The 21,608-nt window shown below is 36.3% G+C and overlaps 1 protein-coding gene across 9 annotated transcripts in view; it reads right to left on the bottom strand.

Moving 5' to 3' along the window:
- The window catches only part of PCCA (propionyl-CoA carboxylase subunit alpha), a 389,313-nt gene that overhangs the window by 88,006 nt on the left and 279,699 nt on the right, over positions 1-21,608 (bottom strand). The window contains exons 21-22 of one of the 9 annotated variants that reach the window (XM_079903495.1): positions 21,386-21,466; positions 19,341-19,412 (exon numbers count right to left, since the gene is read on the bottom strand). The exons of 7 other annotated variants lie outside the window; for them this stretch is intronic. In XM_079903495.1, the coding sequence (XP_079759621.1) occupies positions 21,431-21,466 (36 nt within the window). In that variant the 3' untranslated portion in view covers positions 19,341-19,412; positions 21,386-21,430. Of the gene's footprint in view, positions 1-19,340; positions 19,413-20,982; positions 21,467-21,608 lie in introns of those variants that run through there. One more of the 9 variants, XM_079903494.1, reaches the window with a different exon arrangement.

Below are 21,608 nucleotides of genomic sequence, written 5' to 3'. Positions count from 1 at the left end.
TAAGAGGAGCAGAGTGGCTGAGGGACAGAGATGGAAGGGAAGCTTGCTTTTCACTGCAAACCCACTCACACTTTTTGAATTTTATATATGTATAAAATTGTATATGTATTTTATAAAAATTTTTTAAGTGAGGAGACGTGTAAGTGCCTAATTCCTCTTTCATTATAGCATACAATCAATACCTACTTTAGATCTTTCACTAACAGCACACAATAAATAGTAGCTGTTGTTTTAAAACTTCATTTTGGTTAACAGAGCAATACTCTTTTCAATTTCTCTGGTTGTAGATTTACTGATTTCATCTACAACACCCAAGCTGACAACACATTTCAGACAATCTCTCTTTCTCAACTCTCATTCTCATCTGAAAATGAGGGAGTTAAACCAACAATGGTGAAGAACTCCTCTAGGTCTCATATTCTACAGTTTGATGGTTGCAAAGCCCTTTTATTTAAGATATATTTAGAGAGTTAATTTCTGATATGGCAAATTCTAATACAGGAAAGGGATTTTTGTTTTGCTCAAAGACCTCTGTTTGAGGTTGGAAGTTTTTAAGATTCTTCCTTTAATAGGCAATAAAAGTTAACAAATTAAGTAAAATTCAGTGTGGGGATAAGAGAGACCAAGAGTGAAGTGACAAATGACATAAAACTCTGGGGCTCAAATAAAATTTCACACCTTTCAAGGCAGACGATATTGTAGAACTGTTCTAGCACCATGAAAACACCATAATATTTTAAATTATTTTAAAACTCTGTATTTAAAAAACAATCCAAAGACTCAACATCTCTATTTAGAAACACTAACTCAAACATAAAGTTAGTCTTTAAACAGGCATAGGACTCAAGTGTACGACTTTACACTAATTATCATCTAATACTGACCCACACTCTTGGCAGATGACCTCCTCTCCTCTTTGCCAAAACTGAAGCCATGAGACGTTGAGACATAAGTCCTCTTATTTTCATGCATCATCAACCATCTTCTTTCCTCTACTGACATTCACACACTGGCCGCTTCCCCTCCGTTTTCAAGCACACACAGGATTCCCATATTTTCAAAGCACGTGCACTTGGCCCGCTATGCCCTCCAACCACCAAACTATTTATTCTCCTCTTCTCTCTGACCGGTTGTAGAATAAGTTGCTCTGCACCTACTTTCTTACTACATACCTTTCCCCTTAACCTTCTACAATCTGGCTGCTAAAACTGTATTCTGAAAGATCACAAATCTTCTTCAGCAATTTTTTTACTCTCTTCTTATGCTCATTACTCTTTACTTCTCAGCAGGAAGGAAGACCTCTCTAAGGAGGTGATCTTTAAGCTAAGATCTGAAGAGTGAGTGGGAGTTAATGTGGTAGTGGTAGGTGGGAATATCCAGAGAGAATATCATGTAGAAAAAAAATCCGAGGCAAGAAAGAGCTTAGCTTATTTGAAACCAGTGTGCAGAAGACAGGAAACCAAGGAGAACATGGCACCCAGAAAGAGGATGGAACAGTGGGAAACACTAAAGGATTCCAACTGGAGAGTGACATCATTAGCTTTGTATTTTTAAAAGATCATTCTGGCTACAGCTTGGAGAATGCATTAGATGAAACAAAAATAAGAATTATGGGGACCAGGTCTAGACTACTGGTAGTGGAGAGAAGTAGTATACTCAGGAGTAATATAAACTGGGGGAGGAAACTGGGAACTGGGAACACAGAGGTCAAGATATGAAACAGTCACTGAGGAAAAGGGAGAACAGTGACCTTTTGGAAAAACAGCAAAACTGCCACACAGGGTTCAAAGCGCAGCTGCAGTGAGACACTGTGGCCAGGTAATGGTATGGACCATCCTCCAGCAATGCTCAGGTACCTTGTTTGAGATGGGCATAAAGAAAGCAAGAGGTTGAGTTCATTTGAGTTTGGTATTGATGGAAGAATGAAGGGGTTGAAGAAGTTAAGGGTATTTGTTAAGTGAATGACTACAATTATAGGCCAGGGAATCTAAGCTGGATAAATGATAGAAAAATGGAAGTGGATTCATGAATGGAGGGAAAACATAAGGACTAACGGTTGTGTTGAGGCAGAGAGACAGACCATGAACTGGTTGCTAGTCTTCAGTTGCAGGGGGAGGGATGCAGGCGAGGGAACGTGAAGGTTGACAAGAGGAAGGGGAGGTGGTGATGTAGACCAATGAAAGTGAGCTTCAAAGAACAAGGGTTTTATAAGAGGGAGGGGAACAGTTATCTAGAGTGACACCAGGAGAAAAACATTCCCAACTCCCATCTCTGAGGTGCATGCAGTATGAGAGCAAATCTCCCCCCAGGTTTCTTTCTGTTAAGGCAAGTTAAGAGGCAGAACATTCAGAGAAAAGGCTGAGAATCCAGGGGACATGGCTGATGACAAAGCAAGAGATACAGAAGGCACAGTGGAAAAAGGTTGAGAGCAAGTAGAGAGATTATGCCGAAGAGCATAGGAAACAGGTTTAGGAGTAACAGCTGACTCAAAAGGCTTTCAAACTGCCCAGGTTCTCTGCATCTGCACCACTACCGCCTTATCCAAACCTGCCACCCATCTCGCACCTGGGCTACTGAGAAAGACACATCTTCCCACATATATTCTTCCGTATCTACAACTGGTTTCCCTAACCATAAGCAGAATAATCATAAAACTAATCATTTACAACATCAGAGATAAAGGGGAAATAAAGACAATGTGAGAACATCCAAATGGAGGTCCTGCCAGCTTTCAAAAAGTGTAAACTCTAAAAAGACATGTACTACTGTAATCTTTAGTATAAGGACACCACATTTCACACCATTCTGTAATCATTTCAAGATTAAATTCTATTTAAAATATTGACATTATAAATTTGAATTAATCAGAGCAAGGCTATGGTGGGTGGAATTCATGAAATTCATCTCAACATGCTCTATTTTCTGATAACTTTCCCCTGGCTTAATCAAAGAGATCAGTGTAGATAAAAATCATTTATAATAAGAATATTTATGATGTTTGAAACAACTGTTCAAAAACACAATTTCCTTCCTATTTCAAGAAAGCATTTTCTCATATTTAACAATCTACCTGTAACTCTGTATTCCATTAAAAGAATTTAACTGCATTTGTGGTACAAACAATGTTGATGTGGAATATTTTCCATGAGTTGTTTGGAACATTCAATTTTCCTACCTACGTAATCATAAGGGAAAAAGAAAGTGCACACCCTAAATTAATCTGACATTTGAGAGAGATTACTTACATCCTTTACCATTAAAAAACAAAAAAGGCACTTCCTCCGAGATACCTCATGACACAGTTACAGCTTCTATTGGAGCAGGCACCTGCTAAACAATTTTTTTCAACATTAGGAATGTAAAACTTACAAAACAAAATATTTGCCAAAAAGTATTTCCAAAAATAATAAAAATTGGGGACAATGCAGGCTGTAAGAAGTGTTTTTGATTCACCATACAAGTCTTCTTTTTTGTTATACACAAATTTGAAATTCTTTTTTTTAATCATCAAATGTTAAGATGATTAGCATTGCGTAGAATTAAATCTAAGATAAAAATCAAGGTATTCCACTAGTTTAAAGACTCTGATCGAATATCTTGCTTCTACTTCTGAAAACAATACCAAGGATGAAAAAGACTTGCTTGTTAATCAAGCCATAACTAATTTTCAGAAAGGAATAATTAGTTCCTGCACCTTTAATAGGCTTTCAGAGATTACCTTAAAAATAATTAATCTGCATAAAACATGGAAAAAGATCTGCAGTTTTCTGATTTGACTATAAAGCTGGTAAGGATCCTGGAAATAATATACTCCAGCCCAACCCTCTCTTCCTTCTATTTCATATATAAGGAAATTATAGAGCCATATAAATTATGTAAGTTATAGAAGCAATTATCTTGCAATTCTCCTCAGAGTATATCACTTAAATCCACATGTCAAAAGCAAAAGTAACAGACGTAAATCTAAATACTAAGATACAGTGCTTGTACATAGTAGTCAGTCAGTGCGTATTTTACCTTGAAAGAAAAGAAGACTGTTTTAGAGATAAAGATATTTACTGGTTCTTTTGGTTCTTATCTCTTTAACTATTGCTAACAAAAATATGATTATTAGATGTATATCAAACAGATGAGGTATATTCACACTCCTCAATAACAAAGGAAGCTCTATGTCATGCAGTTAATTAAAGTGGGATATTACCACCACCCAACATTACCATAGTTCACTGACTTCTACATAAACTGCTGTTGGATATGTAGAATACAAATACACTTTTTTAAAAAAATTCTAGAAGTTAAGATATTGACAATAAGAAGCACATAATTTTCCTATTATTTATATCTAATAACTTTGCTAAGTTATGTGCCTCAACATTTACTTCTCAGGTAAACGATAAGAAAAATAACTCAAATATTTTATTCTAATAATGAATAATTCTTAATATTTTAATATGAACTATAACACAGTCTTATATCTTAATATAACACAAAGAGAGTAGGTTTTCTTTATCCTGTTCTTCTATTTACTAAAATACTTTATTATTCCAGAATATAGTTAGGATACCTCTCGTGCCCTTCTAGAGAGAAATGAGAAAACTTGTTTTCTGAAAACAAAAGGAGACAACCATTTTTCGTAAGTTTCTTCTTTATCACTATCACCTTGGAAACAGTCTTTTATTTCTCTCTCAAATATATATGTAATAATGACAAAAACATCAAGAGGAATTAGACATTAAGGATGGTGAAGGTCTGTTAATCTGTCACAAAAGATTATATTAAGTATGCATGTGTTATAAATGTAATTAAATATATCTCAAAGGATGTGAAATGCAAAGACAAATTTTAGGTACTGATCTACAATCAACCATGTTGACTAGTTTCTGTTTAATTATCGCCTCATTAATTGATCAGTAACAACTTGGATTTCAGTTGGATGGTTTTTTTAAAATTCTACATTATTTTGCCCACAGTTTAATTATAGTAGTACTTTCTTTTGGATTGGTGTGAAAAGGTCATTCTCTGCAGATAATACTGTAAATTATATCAGCTGAATGAGTAACTCTAGGTGGATGAGCTTAACATAAGGAGCAACTGAAGCTGCCTTTACTTCACCTACCAAATCTACCAAATCATGGTGGAATCCTGTGTTTTCTACGTAGTATTGTCGATAGAATGCTTGCATCTGAACCTCAGCTCCACACAAGTTACCCAATTATTCATGCCTGTTTCTTCATATGTAAAATCTATTCTCACAGAGTGGTTGAGGAAAGAAGTCAAGCACTTAGAACAGTATCTGGCACACAATAAGTCCTAAATAAATTCTATTTGTTGTTAGTAGTTCAATTTACTGGTACCATGTGCTCTTCCCACAATAATGATTATTCTCAATCTATTTTTCTCCTTTTCCAAGCATACCTGCTTTTGCTTGTTCTTCCATTAATACCTCCTCCATTATTTAGCCTTTTAATTTCATCTGATTTCTATCAGCATTTATTTTGCATTTCATATGTATTTTGCTACCACAGACGTCCCCCGATAAAATCCCATTATCTAAGCTGGTGGTTCACCACCACAGAACCCGCGCATGAACTAAGCAGGCTATGGGACTTTACGACAATGTCTAAGTCTTCCCACTCCTAAATTCCTAACACTGCAATTGTGACGTGCTATTTCTTAATCTTACCTACATTATATAATATCTATCTGTGTCTGTTTAACATTCTAGTACTATCCTTAGACACACAGTTTGTCCTAATATACTAATTCTCCTGGCCCAAAACAAATATATTTGATATTCTGTTTTCCATGTTCCTATCTACCAAAGATTATTCAGCAGTTCTGTCCTCTCTTCTCAGCCTCTGCGGCCTTCAGTGACATTATTCCTTATAGATATACTAAGGTACTTTTTTATCTCTTTATTTACAGTGTAATACCAGTAACATATATTTGACAGTTTTATGTCTGTATCTTAAAATTATAGTAGCAAATTTACTCCCCCAAAATTAGTATACATTTTATGTCCTTAAAACTTTTCATGAGGTACAAATCTAATAACAGAATGTTTTATAAGGATGAACAATAAAATAACTTCTCTCCTTTTTTTTCCTATCATGGTTTATACCAGTTTCTTTGATAGGTAAAGGTCAGATTCATGAACTGACACCCAAGACCTACACATCAAACCCATTCAGTGAATAATCTAACAATCAGTCTTTTACTCTGCAAGTATCCGTTATATCTCAAGGAAGACCCTGGTAAAGATCTGTCTATTAAATTGATTGTAATAAACAATGCACTTGCAAAGAGTCGATAAGGCAGCTTATCAGCTCTATAAACCACTGGCATAACCCTACTGGTAAGTAAGGTTAACAGAGTTACCAATATTCCTTCATTGGTCCTAACAGGAAATAGGAAAAAGGTGCAATCAAGTTCTACCATTCTAATGAATGGCCTGGGAAAGTATTTTTTATGTTGTTCCTTTTCTGTGAAATAAGTTCAAATATACATAATAATTATAGCAATAGTATATCAAGCTTAGATTCCCCAATTGTTAATTTTTTGGTCAGTAAAGAATAAGTGTTATGATGTTTCATTGCCCTTTAATACTCCTAAGTAGGAGGATGCTCTCTGTACACAAGCACAGTACAACCAGCAAAATCAGGAAGTTAATATGGATCCAATATTACTACTGAATCCACAAACCCTATTCAAATATTGCCAATTGCCCCAATAATGACCTTTATGGTAGGTCCAGTTTCTAATTTAGGTTCCTGCGTTTAGTTGTCAAGCCTCTCTCTCTCTCCCCGCCGCTCCCCACCAGCCTTTTTTTTTTTTTGGCAGGTTTTTAAAATAACATTCATTTTTGTCAAGTCTCTTTGGTCTCTGTTCATCTGGAACATTTCCTTGAATTTGTTTTGTCTTTTGTGAGCTTGAACTTTCTGAAGAACAGGGACCAGTTACTTTGCAGAGCATCTCTCAATTTGGGAGAATGCTTCCTCATGTTAATTAATTTTTACCAGGACCACTACAGAAGTGATGTTGTATTTTATTTAGCATCATACCAGGAGACACATGATGTCAACCTGTCCCATTACCAATGAGGTGACTTTGTCATTGATTGAGAAGGTTCCTGCCAAGTTTGTCCACTGTAACATTAAGCAGTTAGTAAATGCATCTAGGTCTGTTTCTATATCTACCTATAAAAAAATCCTGAGTTCACACTGATCTCTCTGATCCAATCCTAGTCTCCCCAATTCTACATTTGTATCTCTCTTCTCTGACAGTGAAAACCAGCTTTCTATTATCCACCTAACAGTAAGTTTGCTACTTTTGTCTTTCTCAGTTTGTCCAACATACACATGTAGCTTCTTCCCTAAATATATTTCAGGTGCTTCAACTTTTAAAAGGTCAACTGATTTGATACTGATGTGAAATTTAAAAAGAAATAGGTTTCTCTTTGGATAAAAAAGGAACAGTGTACTAGATGCCCGATACAGGTTTGCAAATTTAGGACACTGGAAGATCTTCTGCAACACAACAACCGGCCCCCCGACCCCCCGCACCAAAAAAAAAAAAAAAAAAAAAGCATCGATTTGTAGAATATGCTATGGTATCTGCCTTGAAATACTCCAGGTAAATTTTTAAAAGGTGAGCAAGGCTAGGTAAAACAAAACTGGTGCATGGTACTCACTGTACTATTCTCTCAATTTTGTGTATACTTTTAATTTTCCATAAAAAGTTAAAGAAAATAGATTTTCGGGTCAGGCCAACTATTTGGACAGTCCTGCTTGGTACCAAAGAATTCCAGTCCACACTGTCAATTAATCAAGCCAACGTGGCCATAGGGAGAGACGCTTTACAGACTGAGTCATGTCACAAGTGGGGCTGACAAAAGCTGACTCATCCTGAAAAATACTCCATCCACTAAATTTGACTTGCTTGGCCCTTTCTCCTCCCACTATTGCTGACATCTCCCTAGTCTACCCCTCCCCAAATTCTGTTATCAACTACTAGGCTAAATACAAACTCTCTTCCTTTCTTTCTTTTCCTGCTCTCAACCCATCCAAACAGAAAACCTTCCCAAAGCCCTATCACCCGTCTTCTACAATTCTATTTATTTCCACTAACCAGTCAATAATGTGGCTTTATTGTGTCTTATGAGTTTTCTCAGCTCAAAATCTTTCTTGGCTTCTGGTTGCTTAATAAATACAATTTTAACTTCTCAATGTGGCCCTCAAGGTCTTGTAGTACTAATGGTCTCCATCTAGCGAGCTATCGTTCCAATTTTTCTCCCCTCTTTCTCTTACATTCAACAAACGTGCACAGAACCTATTCCCTGATCTTTATTCCCACTATTCCCTAAACTTGGAACAGTCAGCTCAGCCTAACAGATGTCTACCGTCCGTTCATTACCCATGATATTAAGTTCTTTATTGTGTCCGTTTGCTCTTGACTTTCTGCTCCATCCCCCCTGAAGACAGTTACATCATCTGTAGTCCTCCGCTAGACTGGACAGTATCTTCCCTTTTTTTTTTTGAATTTCTATAACATTTTGTATCTCTATGCACTTATCAAATTATGCCTTATGTCACAATCATTAGTGCACTGATCCCAACACCTCCCAACCAACCTCATGAAGGCTGGCTGATGTCTTGTTCCTTCATGTCCCTCATGAAGAGCCTAGCACAGTGCTTTGATGGTGAAGATCGGTGTGTCCTAGATGAGCACCTGTTGTATTAAAAATTATCTAATTTCAGGAGATAGAAAATCTTTTATTTTCATGATTACAGAATTACTGGAAAGCTCCCAAAGCTATGTTTTTAACTTAAATAGCACAACATAAAGCAGATAAAAGCATAATAACTTGCTTTCATACTCTTACTACATGTCATACAGATAAGTGGCTTTTATTTTAGACTGTTGACCACTGACAATATAGTTCTGATTCAAAACACCCAAGACAGCTTTTGGTAAGACCAATAAAGTAACTTCTAAGTAAAAATATGTTTAGTCACAATGTCCTATAATTGTTGATAATACCTGTATTTAAAAAATCCATATGTGCTTAAAATAGCAGATTACAGTTATCCAACAACATAAAGGACTCCATCGGCCCTCTGATGAAACAAAATCTACAAAGGATGTAGTATTTCAGAGGTGAACACCCCAAACCTTACTCGCAGGTACGCATCCAAGCACATTTAACAGAGGTCATTTACAGGCAGACAGAGTTTCAAAACAAATTTTAAATGCTATTTAAAATTCTATCCCATTCACTTTCATGTCCACACAAATAAAATCATCCATTCAAATTGTTAGATAAATCCTTTTAATTCTGATGATTACAAAGTAAGACCATTTTATTATTTGTAAAACTATGCTCCCAAACAGAAAGGAGAATAAGCCTTGCACTTCTCCAGGAGCCTTGAAAAAAGGCCAGGGCCAATATAATACATCAGTTCTGATAGCGGTTACTAGACACAATACACCTATCATGGCCATACTAAAAGCTAACAAGAAAAGGGATGAATGGAGAACAATCAAGAATAGTACAGGAGATTAATGAGCAAACAACATTCATTTCTCCAGAGCCACAAACTAAAAAAGAAACACTGAAATTGTTTTTACATTTCAGTTCCTTAGAAAGCTATTAAAAATCTAAAATATTTCAAGCAATGCTACTTTGAAATAAGGATCAACCCAAATCAATCCTCTGTACAGCCCAAAAGCATGGAAAAAGAAGCAACAGCCTAAAAATTTATCTTGGCTTCTCCACTTCTTACCAGTCGAGAATTAACATCTTAAACACCTTCTAAAAAGTTTATGTTTACTTGATTGTAATAAATCTCAAGGGAACTTTGATTAAAAGCAGAGTACAAAATTTATATAAACTACTCATCTATGTAATAACCAGTAGAGAGAAGGAAGGGTGACAGTGACTGTTTTCAGCCCTTAACTTTCAAGCTGAAGCCTCTAGCAAGCTTCTCTCCCTAGACACTTCTTTGCAAAAGAGACCTCTGAGTGCATGAAACAAGACTCAACTCTACTTTTTAACACAGGTAATTCTAAATCATTTGGAGGTGGAGAGGGAACAAAAAACACATAGAAATACCTACAGGAGCAAACATAAGGCAAACAAGAGTCACACCATCTCCTAACTCACATAAAGAAAAACACTTTCTTTATGGAAAGTATTTCTACTGAAGGAAAATACATCATTATCTCTAGGACAAAAATGCTAAGATCAAGCATTACACAACCCTACAATTGTTAATACTCTGTGAGGGGTGGTCCTCATACAGACAGAACAGGCACAAAGACCCACCCCAGTGATTAAAAATTCCATCTGGGAGTCATTCCTTTCCATTAAGGAAGTGTCTTTAGAAAGCTCCTGTTATAATCACACTACCTAGAAATTAACTCATTTGTGCATGAGCACACAGATTAGTTTATTAGGTTATATAGCTCTCTCTTTAGATGAGTCACTTTTGATAAAAGGAATCAGGAAAAAATTTTAAAACAGGTACCGGGATGGAACTGGCCAAATACGGAAGACCTTATAATAGTAGGGGGTAAGGTCAGTAAGCATATGAAACCAACCAACAAACAAGCACCCTTCTGTAGTGGAAAATTTCAAACATATGCAGAAACAGCTAGAATAGCTTAATAAACCTCTATGGTTCCATCACCCAAGTTCAAAACTTACCCACTTAAAGCCAATCTTGTTTCATCTATAGCCCCACTGATTTGCCCACCTGCTCCAAGACCATTTAGAAGCAAATCCCAGACTTCTTGTTTCATCCATAAACTCAATGACTATGTTTTATTAAGTTTAGCCTAAAGTACTGACACTCATCAAGCTTTTGGCAAAAAAAAAAAAAAAAAACAATCAAAAAATTGCTTTAATATTCAGTCATAATGGTTATCTCCTTTTTATTCCACACATATACTTTGGTTTCTTTGAGCCCTGGAAGGCGGGTGGGGAGAGGTGGGAAGTGGGTAATGGAGCAGAGAGCTGTAAAAGGTTACCTGAAAAACAATCAGTAATCACACACACACACTGCATATTATGCTTTCTATAATTTCTGTTCATTGAAGGATGAGGTCAGAATGAAGTGTTCCTGTTAGTCTGGGTCACAAAAGTAATTCAAGATGCATATAAAAATGCTTATTATCATTCAAGTTCTCTAAATCCATTCAACCATTCAGCCCTTTGCTTTCTGATAAGACTGCCAACAACTATGCCAATTAGTGTCAATTGCGATGTTAGATTTTGTAATATTTGCACCTGCCTACCAGTTGGTTTAGTGGGCAGAAAGGACTGATGGTTACAAGTTTCAGCAACACCAAACCCTAACTGTTTTTGTGTTAACATTTGCAAGTCTACAAATTCACCAATCCACTTTAAAAAAAAAAAAAAAAAAAATTTTGCATATTAGCTTCAATAGAGGATTTCTTCTTTTACAGGGAGAGGGCATGTTTAGCCACTACATTATGAACTATAACAGTAATAATAATTTTTAAAATCCTAAAGTTTTATAAGTAGGGACAATGTAATTTATAAGAAACTTAGTGAATTATACATTTACTTCAAAGTTTCACTAATGCTAAATTCACGGATTTCATTTGAACACATGATTAACTTTTTAAAAATCACCTATTCATATTTTGAATGAGATGTTTCTCATTTTAGAACAAGATTTTTGGTGAAAATTTCTCTTTTAGAATTTGTAAGTCAAAAATTAAAGCACATATAAAAGAGCAAAGTATATTTAACATGGAAGAAATCATGAACATCTGGAATTTGATCTTAATGTCTTTCTACTAATTAATGTGTATATTTCATCCTTACTTTTTAAATTTTAAATAATTGTCCCTAATTTAAAAACATGAAATACTTTTGAAATACCCGAAACAAAATACAGTCGTTAATTTATCCTCAGATCAAAATGCTTCACTTTGGTTTATTATAATTAATAACAACACAGTATTTTTTTCAATTTCACAATTGAAGCAAATTGCATGTAGCTGATGAAAGCTACTGGAAGTAATATAGTGGTTAAAGGCAAAGTGCATTACTAAAGAGAAATAAAACTTGCATGTCAATATCTAAAAGTATGGGAGATGTATACAACGTACCACATTCTATCTAGTGTCGTTACTTAAACTGCTGCTTTTCCTCACCAATCTATTCTCCAGCTCCAGCAAGCAGGATAAACGGTCACTTTACCTGCCAAATTTGGCACAAAAAAGGACAAGCAACTTCATTAACAGAACAATGCTTTCAATATGATGTTTTTCCTTTTTCCACCCAGTGCCAAGTAGTAGAACAATTCAAATCAAGAAATCTAAGCAAAATTACCTCCTCTTGTTGAAGTTTTACTGCTTGAATAAGCAAATGATACATACAGAGTGCTAGCAAGAATATCCTCCTGGTAAATTAGTATATTTCTTGTATTGCAGCTTAACTCCAAGCTGGTATGCTAAACTCAACAAAAAAGAAACACCTCTCCACTGAGGTAAAGTTCTTAATGTATGGTGTGGCGTGGTGTGGATATGTAATTTAAAACCCAACGGAATAGATGAAACCTAAAATACTTGATTTAGATCCAACTTTAGGTTGCAACATCCATCAGTGTATCTAAAGTAGTATGTGGAATGAAATGAAACAGATCTTTCTTCAATCTTTGATAAGTTAAACTAATGGAAAACAACACCCACCACCAGCAACCTTGCCAGTCACCACTGCTCTCACACTTCACTGGTGTTTCTGGTAGCCGGCTATAAACAAAATCATAAATTCTTCTAAACTTGCTTTCAAATCTGATCATAAAAACAATAAGCAACAACAATTCCTCTATTAATCAAGCTGGACCTGTATGATTAAAGAGAGATATTTAAGTTAGTTCTCAAGTAGCCATCATTAGATTTTAAAAGCTAATCATAAGTACTTTTTGTCTAATTGGGTGAATTTGCTAGCCACTCACAAGTTTGTCCATGGCTATTTACAACAGACGATTGTGCTATGTTTAATCTCCAGATGGTTTCCTTACTCTTGTTCCATAAGAAACCATACATTGCACGTCTAAACATACGCAGCATGTTTTATAAAAAGGCAAGTAACAAAATTAGGCAAGCACAATATAAACCCATCATCATGCTGGCATGGCAATAGGCTAAGAGCAAATCCATCCACACAAAATGTACCCAAAGTCATTTGCACTAAATCTTAAAATTTCAAGCAATATCTACCTTTGTGAGATTTAAACACTGAGTTAGAAACAAGAGGCATAATTTATTTTGTAATTCTACCTTAGAAATAAACTGCCTTTAAAAAATAAAACAATACATAGAAAATCCTAAAGATGCCACCAGAAAACTACCAGAACTAATCAATGAATTTGGTAAAGTTGCAGGATACAAAATGTATGCAGAGAAATCTCTTGCATTCCTATACACTAACAATGAAAGATCAGAGAGAGAAATTAAGGAAATAATCCCATTCACCATTGCAACAAAAAGAATAAAATACATAGGAATAAACCTACCTAAGGAGGCAAAAGACCTGTACTTAGAAAACTATAAAACACTGATGAAAGAAATCAAAGATAACATAAACAGATGGAGAGATATACCATGCTCCCAGATTGGACAAATCAATACTGTAAAAATGACTATACTACCCAAAGCAATCTACAGGTTCAATGCAATCCCTATCAAATTACCAAAGGCATTTTTCACAGAACTAGAACAAGAAATTTTACGATTTGTATGGAAACACAAAAGACTCTGAAGAGCCAAAGCAATCTTAAGAAAAACGGAGTTGGAGGAATCAGGCTCCCTGACTTCAGACTATACTACAGAGCTACAGTAATCAGAACAGTATGGTACTGGCACAAAAACAGAAATATAGATCAATGAAAAAGGATAGAAAGCCCAGAGATAAACCCACACACCTTATCTTTGACAAAGGAGGTAAGAATATACAATGGAGAAAAGACAGCCTCTTCAATGAGTGGTGCTGGGAAAAATGGATAGATACATGTAAAAGAATGAAATCAGAACACACCCTAACAGCATACACAAAAATACACTCCTAAATAACATACACAATAATAAACTCCTTAAAGACCTAAATGTAAGGCCAGACACTATAAAACTCTTAGAGGAAAACATAGGGAGAGCACTCTATGACATAAATCACAGCAAGATCCTTTCTGACCCACCTCCTAGAGTAAGGGAAATAAAAACAAAAATAAACAAATGGGACCTAATGAAACTTAAAAGCTTTTGCACAGCAAAGGAAACCATAAACAAAATGAAAAGACAACCCTTAGAATGGGAGAAATTATTTGCAAACGAATATTCTGCAACTGACAAAGGATTAATCTCACAAATAGACAAGCAGCTCATGCAGCTCAATATCAAAAAAAACCCAATTCAAAAATGGGCAGAAGACCTAAACAGACATTTCTCCAAAGAAGACATACAGATGGCCAACAAATACATGAAAAGATGCTCAATATCACTAATCATTAGAGAAATGCAAATCAAAACCACAATGAGGTATCGCCTCACACCATTCAGAATGGCCATTGTCAAAAAATCTAGAAACAACAAATGCTGGAGAGAGTGTGGAGAAAAGGGAAACCCTCCTGCACTGCTGGTGGGAATATAAATTGATAGAGCCACTACGGAGAACAGTATGGAGGTTCCTCAAAAAACTAAAAATAGAACTGCCATATGACCCAGCAATCCCACTACTGGGCATATACCCTGAGAAAACCATAATTCAAACAGACACATGCACCCCAGTGTTCACTGCAGCACTATTTACAATAGCCAGGACATGGAAGTAACCTAAATGTCCATCAACAGATGAATGGATAGAGAAGATGTGGCACATATATACAATGGAATATTACTCAGCCATAAAAAGCAACGAAATTGAGTTATCTGTAGTGAGGTGGATGGACCTACAGTCTGTCATACAGAGTGAAGTAAGTCAGAAAAGAGAAAAGCAAATACTGTATGCTAACACATATATATGGAATTTTAAAAAGCGGTACTGATGAACCTAGTGGCAGGGCAGGAATAAAGATGCAGACGTAGAGAACAGACTTGAGGGCACAGGCAGGGAGGGGAGGCTGGGATGAAGTGAGAGTAGTATTGACATTTATACGCTACCAAATGTAAAATGGATGGCTAGTGGGAAGCTGCTGCATAGCACAAAGAGATCAACTCGATGCTTTGTGATGACCTAGAGGGATGGGATAGGGAGGGTGGGAGGGAGGCTCAAGAAGGAGGGGATATGGGGATATAGGTATACATATAGCTGATTCACTTTGTTGTACAGCAGAAAGTAACACAACATTGTAAAGCATTTACACTCCAATAAAGATGTGAAAAAGAAAGAAACAGAGGGGAGGGGAGGGGACGGGGGAGGGGGAGGGGAGGGGGAGGGGAGGGGAGCGGGAGGGGGAGGGGGAGGGGGAGGGGAGGGGAGGGGAGGGGAGGGGGAGGGGAGGGGGAGGTGAGGGGAGGGGAGGGGAGGGGAGGGGAGGGGAGGGGAGGGGAGGGGAGGGGGAGGGGAGGGGGGAGGGGAGGAAGGAAGAGAAAGCAACACTGAAACAGACTAGAAACTCCTAATGGTAATATCCAGATTATGAATGCCCCTTGGTGTTCTTTGCAGCCAAGTTTTTGTCACTTGTTCAGAAAAATGAGTCAAAAATCAAAGAAAGGGAACATGCACTGAGTGGCTAACATCTAGCAGATATTTTAATAAACATTAAACTCACTAAATACTCAGAGTAATCCTACAATAGGGATGTTATTAATCATATTTTATAGATGCCAAATCTGAGGTTCAGGGAAGTTAAAATAACTGCTCAAAGTTCCACGGTTAGCAAAGGAGCATATCCAACCCTAGGTCGATCTGATTACCTCAACTGAGCCAGTTTAGATATTTGTTGGTAAATTCATTTGGAGGGAAAATACAATAACAAAGGTCAATATTTTATTGCAAAGCATGGTCACTGTAATAATTGGTGTGGTAATTCCATGATGTCTGGAGTTTTTAACAACGGGTAGAGTATCCATGGATAAGAGAAAGGCTTTGAAAGAAGGGACAGATCCCCCATAGAGCCTGATCCCACCAGCCCTGCACCTCTAACAGTGAAGATGTGCCTGATAGCGGGGGAAGGCGGAACTGCAGACCCCGTGGGATTGCAAACCACAGTCGGGTCCCAAGGGCAGCAAGAGGGAGGGGAAGGCAACCGCAGTGATTGGCTCACTGAAGAAAATTTCCCAAAGTGAAAGGCGAGAGGCGAAGATTACCTCTGTAACTACTCTCCAGGTATTCTGCGGTGGCCTCAAAAAGGGCTTCATAAAATAAATGAAGAATATAATTCTAAGCAAAGAATATTAGAATCTTAGAATATTAATCAATACCCACAAGCCTTGCCAAAGTATGTGTGTACGTTTTTAGTCTTATTTTTTAAACTTTCCACAAATTTTTCACAGAATAGAAAGCACTGCTTGCAAAGTAAAAGCTACTTTAGATTCTTTTGAAAAGCAAAATGTCTATATTTAAGGGGGAAGGGAGATGGTTTCTTGAGTACCTACTACATGCCAGCCACTGTACTAGAGACTTTACATACATTATCTTATTTGATTTTAACAAAACCCTGGAGACTATTATCCCTATGTTATAGATGAGGAAAATGAAGACTCAGAAAAGATAACTAACTGCTACTGCTTTGACAGTCAGCAGTCTCAGGGCTGGTATTTACACTCAAGTCCATTTGACTCAAGGCCTTTATGCTTTCCTCTGTATGCATTTATATAAAATACTATTGCTGCAGTGGCTCAGAGAGGTTAAGTAACTTTTCCAAAGGTTAAGGACTGTATGTCTTCAAAAACTGTTGTTTTAAATACAATGTTACATTATTGTTTCTCTACCACTCCCTTACCTAGCCCCGAACAAAATCCTGTTGGTAAATGCAGACAGTTAATTTTTACATCATTTTTAAAACCGAAGATAATGGAGGAAGAATATGATTGCCTATGTCCCTGTATCCAGTGTGATGCATGTTTCTTTTTTATAAGACAGCCCAGTCTGAAGAATAGAAAATGGTATAACTGTAACATGTTACTTATTATCTTCAAATACTAGAAGTAGGGTTCCCTAACAAATGGTCTTGCAAATTTATATAAAAAATAATTCACAAATGTTCTGTCCTTTGTATTTGAGATTTTCTATTTCCACCAAGATTTGTAAGAAATAAAACACTGCGAAACCACATAACACTGTACTAAAGATGGAACTATTAAAAGAACTCCTGGAGTAAATCACATCCACAAAATTGTTTAAAATTATAATATTTACATAAATGTAACAAGATATTCCTGAGCCACATTTCCATAATTCTCCCAACACGAGGATTTCCACAATACAGTCACAAGTCACAAAACATATATAATCAAGAACACAGATCAATTCCCAACAGTATGTTGGCCCGAATTTCAGTGAAATCTCTTTCTGACTTATTGTGAGCACGGATCAAAATATTTTTTTTAAGAACTGGTTTTAAGCCTTTGTCTATCTTTTTCACATATCTTCAATGGTGGAACATGCCTGACCTTTGAGTTTTAGAAACTGGCACAGTTATATAGAACTGAGTCTGGTGAATAAGATGGGAAAGATCACTTATGGCTTTCACAAGGCAGAAACATAAGCCTGAGACTCTACAGATTCTTGGATGGAATACTGAAACAAGACACCAAAAGAATTTGTGGGATATGTATTTTTCAGTGTGATGTATGGCTCTGGGACAATTTTAAGCTTCAACAGTCTAATTTAACTTGGTCTTTCCATTAAAGGGAAAGAGGAATACGAAGTTAAAGAGTATCTTTTAGGATTTTTATACAAATCAGGATGTTGGAGCAAGAGAAGCTTTTAGAGATGCAAAACCTGTGCCCATGAGCGAATAGCCCCCAAACCCCCTGAAGCACTTCATCCTAAATACAATGAATGACCAGGATTCTGGGAGAGATTACAACCCCCTGAAATGTAGTTAGAATTGTGGACATGGGCGATAAAAGCTGCCTTGATGATGAAGCATGCCAGACCCTCAGAGGACACACTAACTGGAAAACAGAAGAAAGTGCATTATTTTCAGGGTAAATTCAAGTAGCTCTTCTAATAAAATGTGAAGGTTTATGGATAATTTTTTAGAAAATAGTAGTAGTAGGATACATTTTTTTAAATATATAATTTTACTGTAGAGAATATGTTTTCATTCTTTCAACATATTTACTGAAAGCATACCATGAGCTTACACTGCAGGCAGAGTAAATCAAAATTACAATTACTGTGAATTACGGCAACTCTAGTTGATTAGCTCTGCTTTTGTGGTTAATATTATAAGCTTCTAAATCAAACAACTGCCCTATTAACATATTCAGTACAGGCTTTCACCTTACACTGCATTCAGACTTCGGGTTTAGAGAATTTATTTCACAAGTTTATGCCACATTTTCAGTTCACACCTCTCCTAAGCAAAATATGCAAACACACAGCTGCTCTAATAGTCTGACAGAGCAAGATCTACTCCACAGATCTCTGACTTCCACCAATAACCAGCAATGATACAAAAGGACCCTCGTGAAGAAAGCTATGTTTTCTTAATAATAACAGTTGTATAAACATAAGGTCTTCTCAGTTAAAGGGAAACCAACATCAAAAAGCAGTAAAACATAGAACCCTAAACCCCTCTTTCTTTGAAGAAACCCGTTTGAAGCGAGGTGTTTCTAGTTATGGGTGAATGAAATGAGAATTCAGCTGCAACAAACGGACATCCAGTTCTATGAAGGACTAATTAAATCCATCTGAGAAGCTGCATCTAAAACTGTCTCACATGTTTCAAAGTATGCACCAGTCTGCCTTTTGCAAAGCCATCAAAACCTTCAGCCACAAATGACGCACATCGAGGCTCTACAACAATGCTGTTTTTATGGACTACAAAGCTCCATAAAAGGAATGTTAAGAGTTTACACTATTTCATTACTGAAAAATCAGAGTTAGGGCAGAACATGTTTACTTATCACTATCTGAAATTTCTCTCCGGCTTCCAACTCTAGTTTTGTGGATCTTCTCCAAGACCTCAAAAATAAAACAGGAGATGCATCAGTACTTAAAGTGCTTCATATACTTGTTGAGCAGAAGTGGTTAAAAAAATTAATACAAAATTAACCACAGTTGCACAGTTACCTTTTTCTTTCTGATACATAAAACCAGGATTTTGATGTTCTGTTCAGATCTTGAGTAGTTAATAAAAGCCAGCAGAAGGAGCGCAAAACTTAAAAAACTCATTGGTTTGACAAAATATTCCATTTAGTAACCATTATTTGGCCTATGAAGTGGTAGAAAAAAAGTTACACTCAGAATTTGGAATATTATCCCAACAGAATGAAACAGTCTTAGTGTCTATGTCTATCTTACCAAGCCTTTCAAACCTTCTATAATTGGTTTTGGGGAGCTCATATAATCATATTGAGGAATCACATTTTTTTAAGTTGTATCATAAATACATATATATATTCTTTTTTCTTAAGGAACACTATTAGATGTGACAGTAGGCAACAAGCTCCCTAAATAGGACAAAGTCAATACTTCAATTTTTTTCAATATATTATAGAGATAAAACTAACACCATCTGCCTAATTGCTAAACTTAAGAGTTTCTTCCCATTGCAGAGAGCTCAATATAGAGAGATGGGACTAGCCATCAGGAAACCCAGGGCTTCTGGCTTTGCTCTCTTTGATCACTGAGCAACCCTGGATGAGGCACTCAACCCCCAGGCCTAGTGTGTTCTCTGCTTTTCCACAAGGGGTTGGCCTAGGGGTGCCAAATTCTAATCACTCCTAAAATTCTGTAATTTTTCTTTTTTCTTCAAACATGCACTTATGAAAATACTAAATAAATTCTGTTCGGAAACCTATGTACAGTTTTTCACACCACAGAAACATACTAACCCCCCAGTTCTCTGCTACCTTCTTTGTCCCGAGAAAATTCTGGGCATACCATAGCAATTTAGAAAATTAACTCCAACTCAAAGATGTCAGTTCAGAGGAAATTTCATAGCAGAGAAAAAATTCCTGGAAACAAATACACACTGCTACATTACTGACAGAGAAAAAAAACAGTTTAAAAAGAAATACATCTTTTTTTCTCTAAATACTGGTAATATTAAGTGGGTAGTTTTTTTTTTTTTAGGTAGCAACAAAAAAATTTTAAAGTCATTTGCTCTCTACCAAGAACATGATTTCAACCTCTTAGAGGGTAAATTTAAGGAGCATAGCCAATCTGATTAGTTTCAATTGTGCCCTTAGCAAAAGTTAACCATTAAAGCAGACTCAATATTATACTTGGTCATAGGTAAAAATCAGCACCTTGAATGATACCAAGAGATTAATCAACAGTGGAAACTACATGTGTAATGACTTCCTGTGAGAAAAAGGAAATAGTGTTAATATGGCATATTATTGTAACAGGAGGGCAACTGGTCCATTCAAATATGTTACCTGCCTACTTAAATTCTGTAACCTATTATTCATATTAGCATTTTACTTTGTCTTTTTCTAAGAGTGAGGAAATCTGAAGTACTGTAAGAATGTATCATTCAACACCTTCTTGTATCCTAACAAATGTTTAGCAGTTTTACAAATCTACATGTATTTCAGTTTTTGGTTTTTCCTCAAAAATGATTAGGTAACATTCTCTAAAAATGTACTTCACACTGATAAAGTTAGAATATAACTCTTAACAGAACAAGTTAACCTCTTAAGTTCAAGTGAACTTTACTAATAACGTCACTGAAAATTTAATGAAATATAAAATTCAAAGAAATATGTTTCAGTGTAAAGATTTTCAAAACTTTCAACCAAAATACGCAGTGGATATTTATCCTGCATTTAACCTACTCATAAAAGTGTTTTGTTTCTTCAAAAGCACACTACTGGTATACTAAGCAACTTTCTTTTTAACAAAAATTAATGTTTTTCAAACCAACTGGTCTCTTGCAAGGAGGTGCACAATAAGACTGCCATCTCCCATCTGCTAAAGGAGGGGCGCAGTCACATGACCTGCTTTCACCACTGGAATGCGAGCGGAAGGATGCTGGCTGAAGCTCTAAGAACCAGTCATGACTCCCTATGCTCATTCTTTTCCTTTGTCAGGGCGACTAGCAACAAGACAGCCTGAGCCTCCTAGTAAGGATGCACCCCAGCAGACACACAAAGGACATCTAACATGTGTAAGAAACAAACTTTTGGTGTTTTAAGCCCCTGCAATATTAGGGTGATTGTTACTTGCAGGATATCCTACCCAACTCCGAATGATAAATGAAGCTGTGTTTTGAGTCACGTTACATCAGTAATGTGGGTTTTTCTTCTTTCCACCAAAGTCCTATGCGAGGAAAAAAAAAAAAACTAATGGTATATTAAGATTCATTTGAATCTGTACCTAATGTCAGTAACGTTAAATTGATCCTTTAGAAAATGATCTTTTACAAAACATCTGATCTGCTCATTCCTAGCTCTAGTGGCAG

This window comes from Stenella coeruleoalba (assembly GCF_951394435.1).
Source record: "Stenella coeruleoalba genome assembly, chromosome: 18".
Taxonomy (NCBI): Eukaryota; Metazoa; Chordata; class Mammalia; order Artiodactyla; family Delphinidae; genus Stenella; species Stenella coeruleoalba.
Note: the sequence above shows the minus strand (reverse complement) of the source record. Positions and strands in the feature narration are given on the sequence as shown.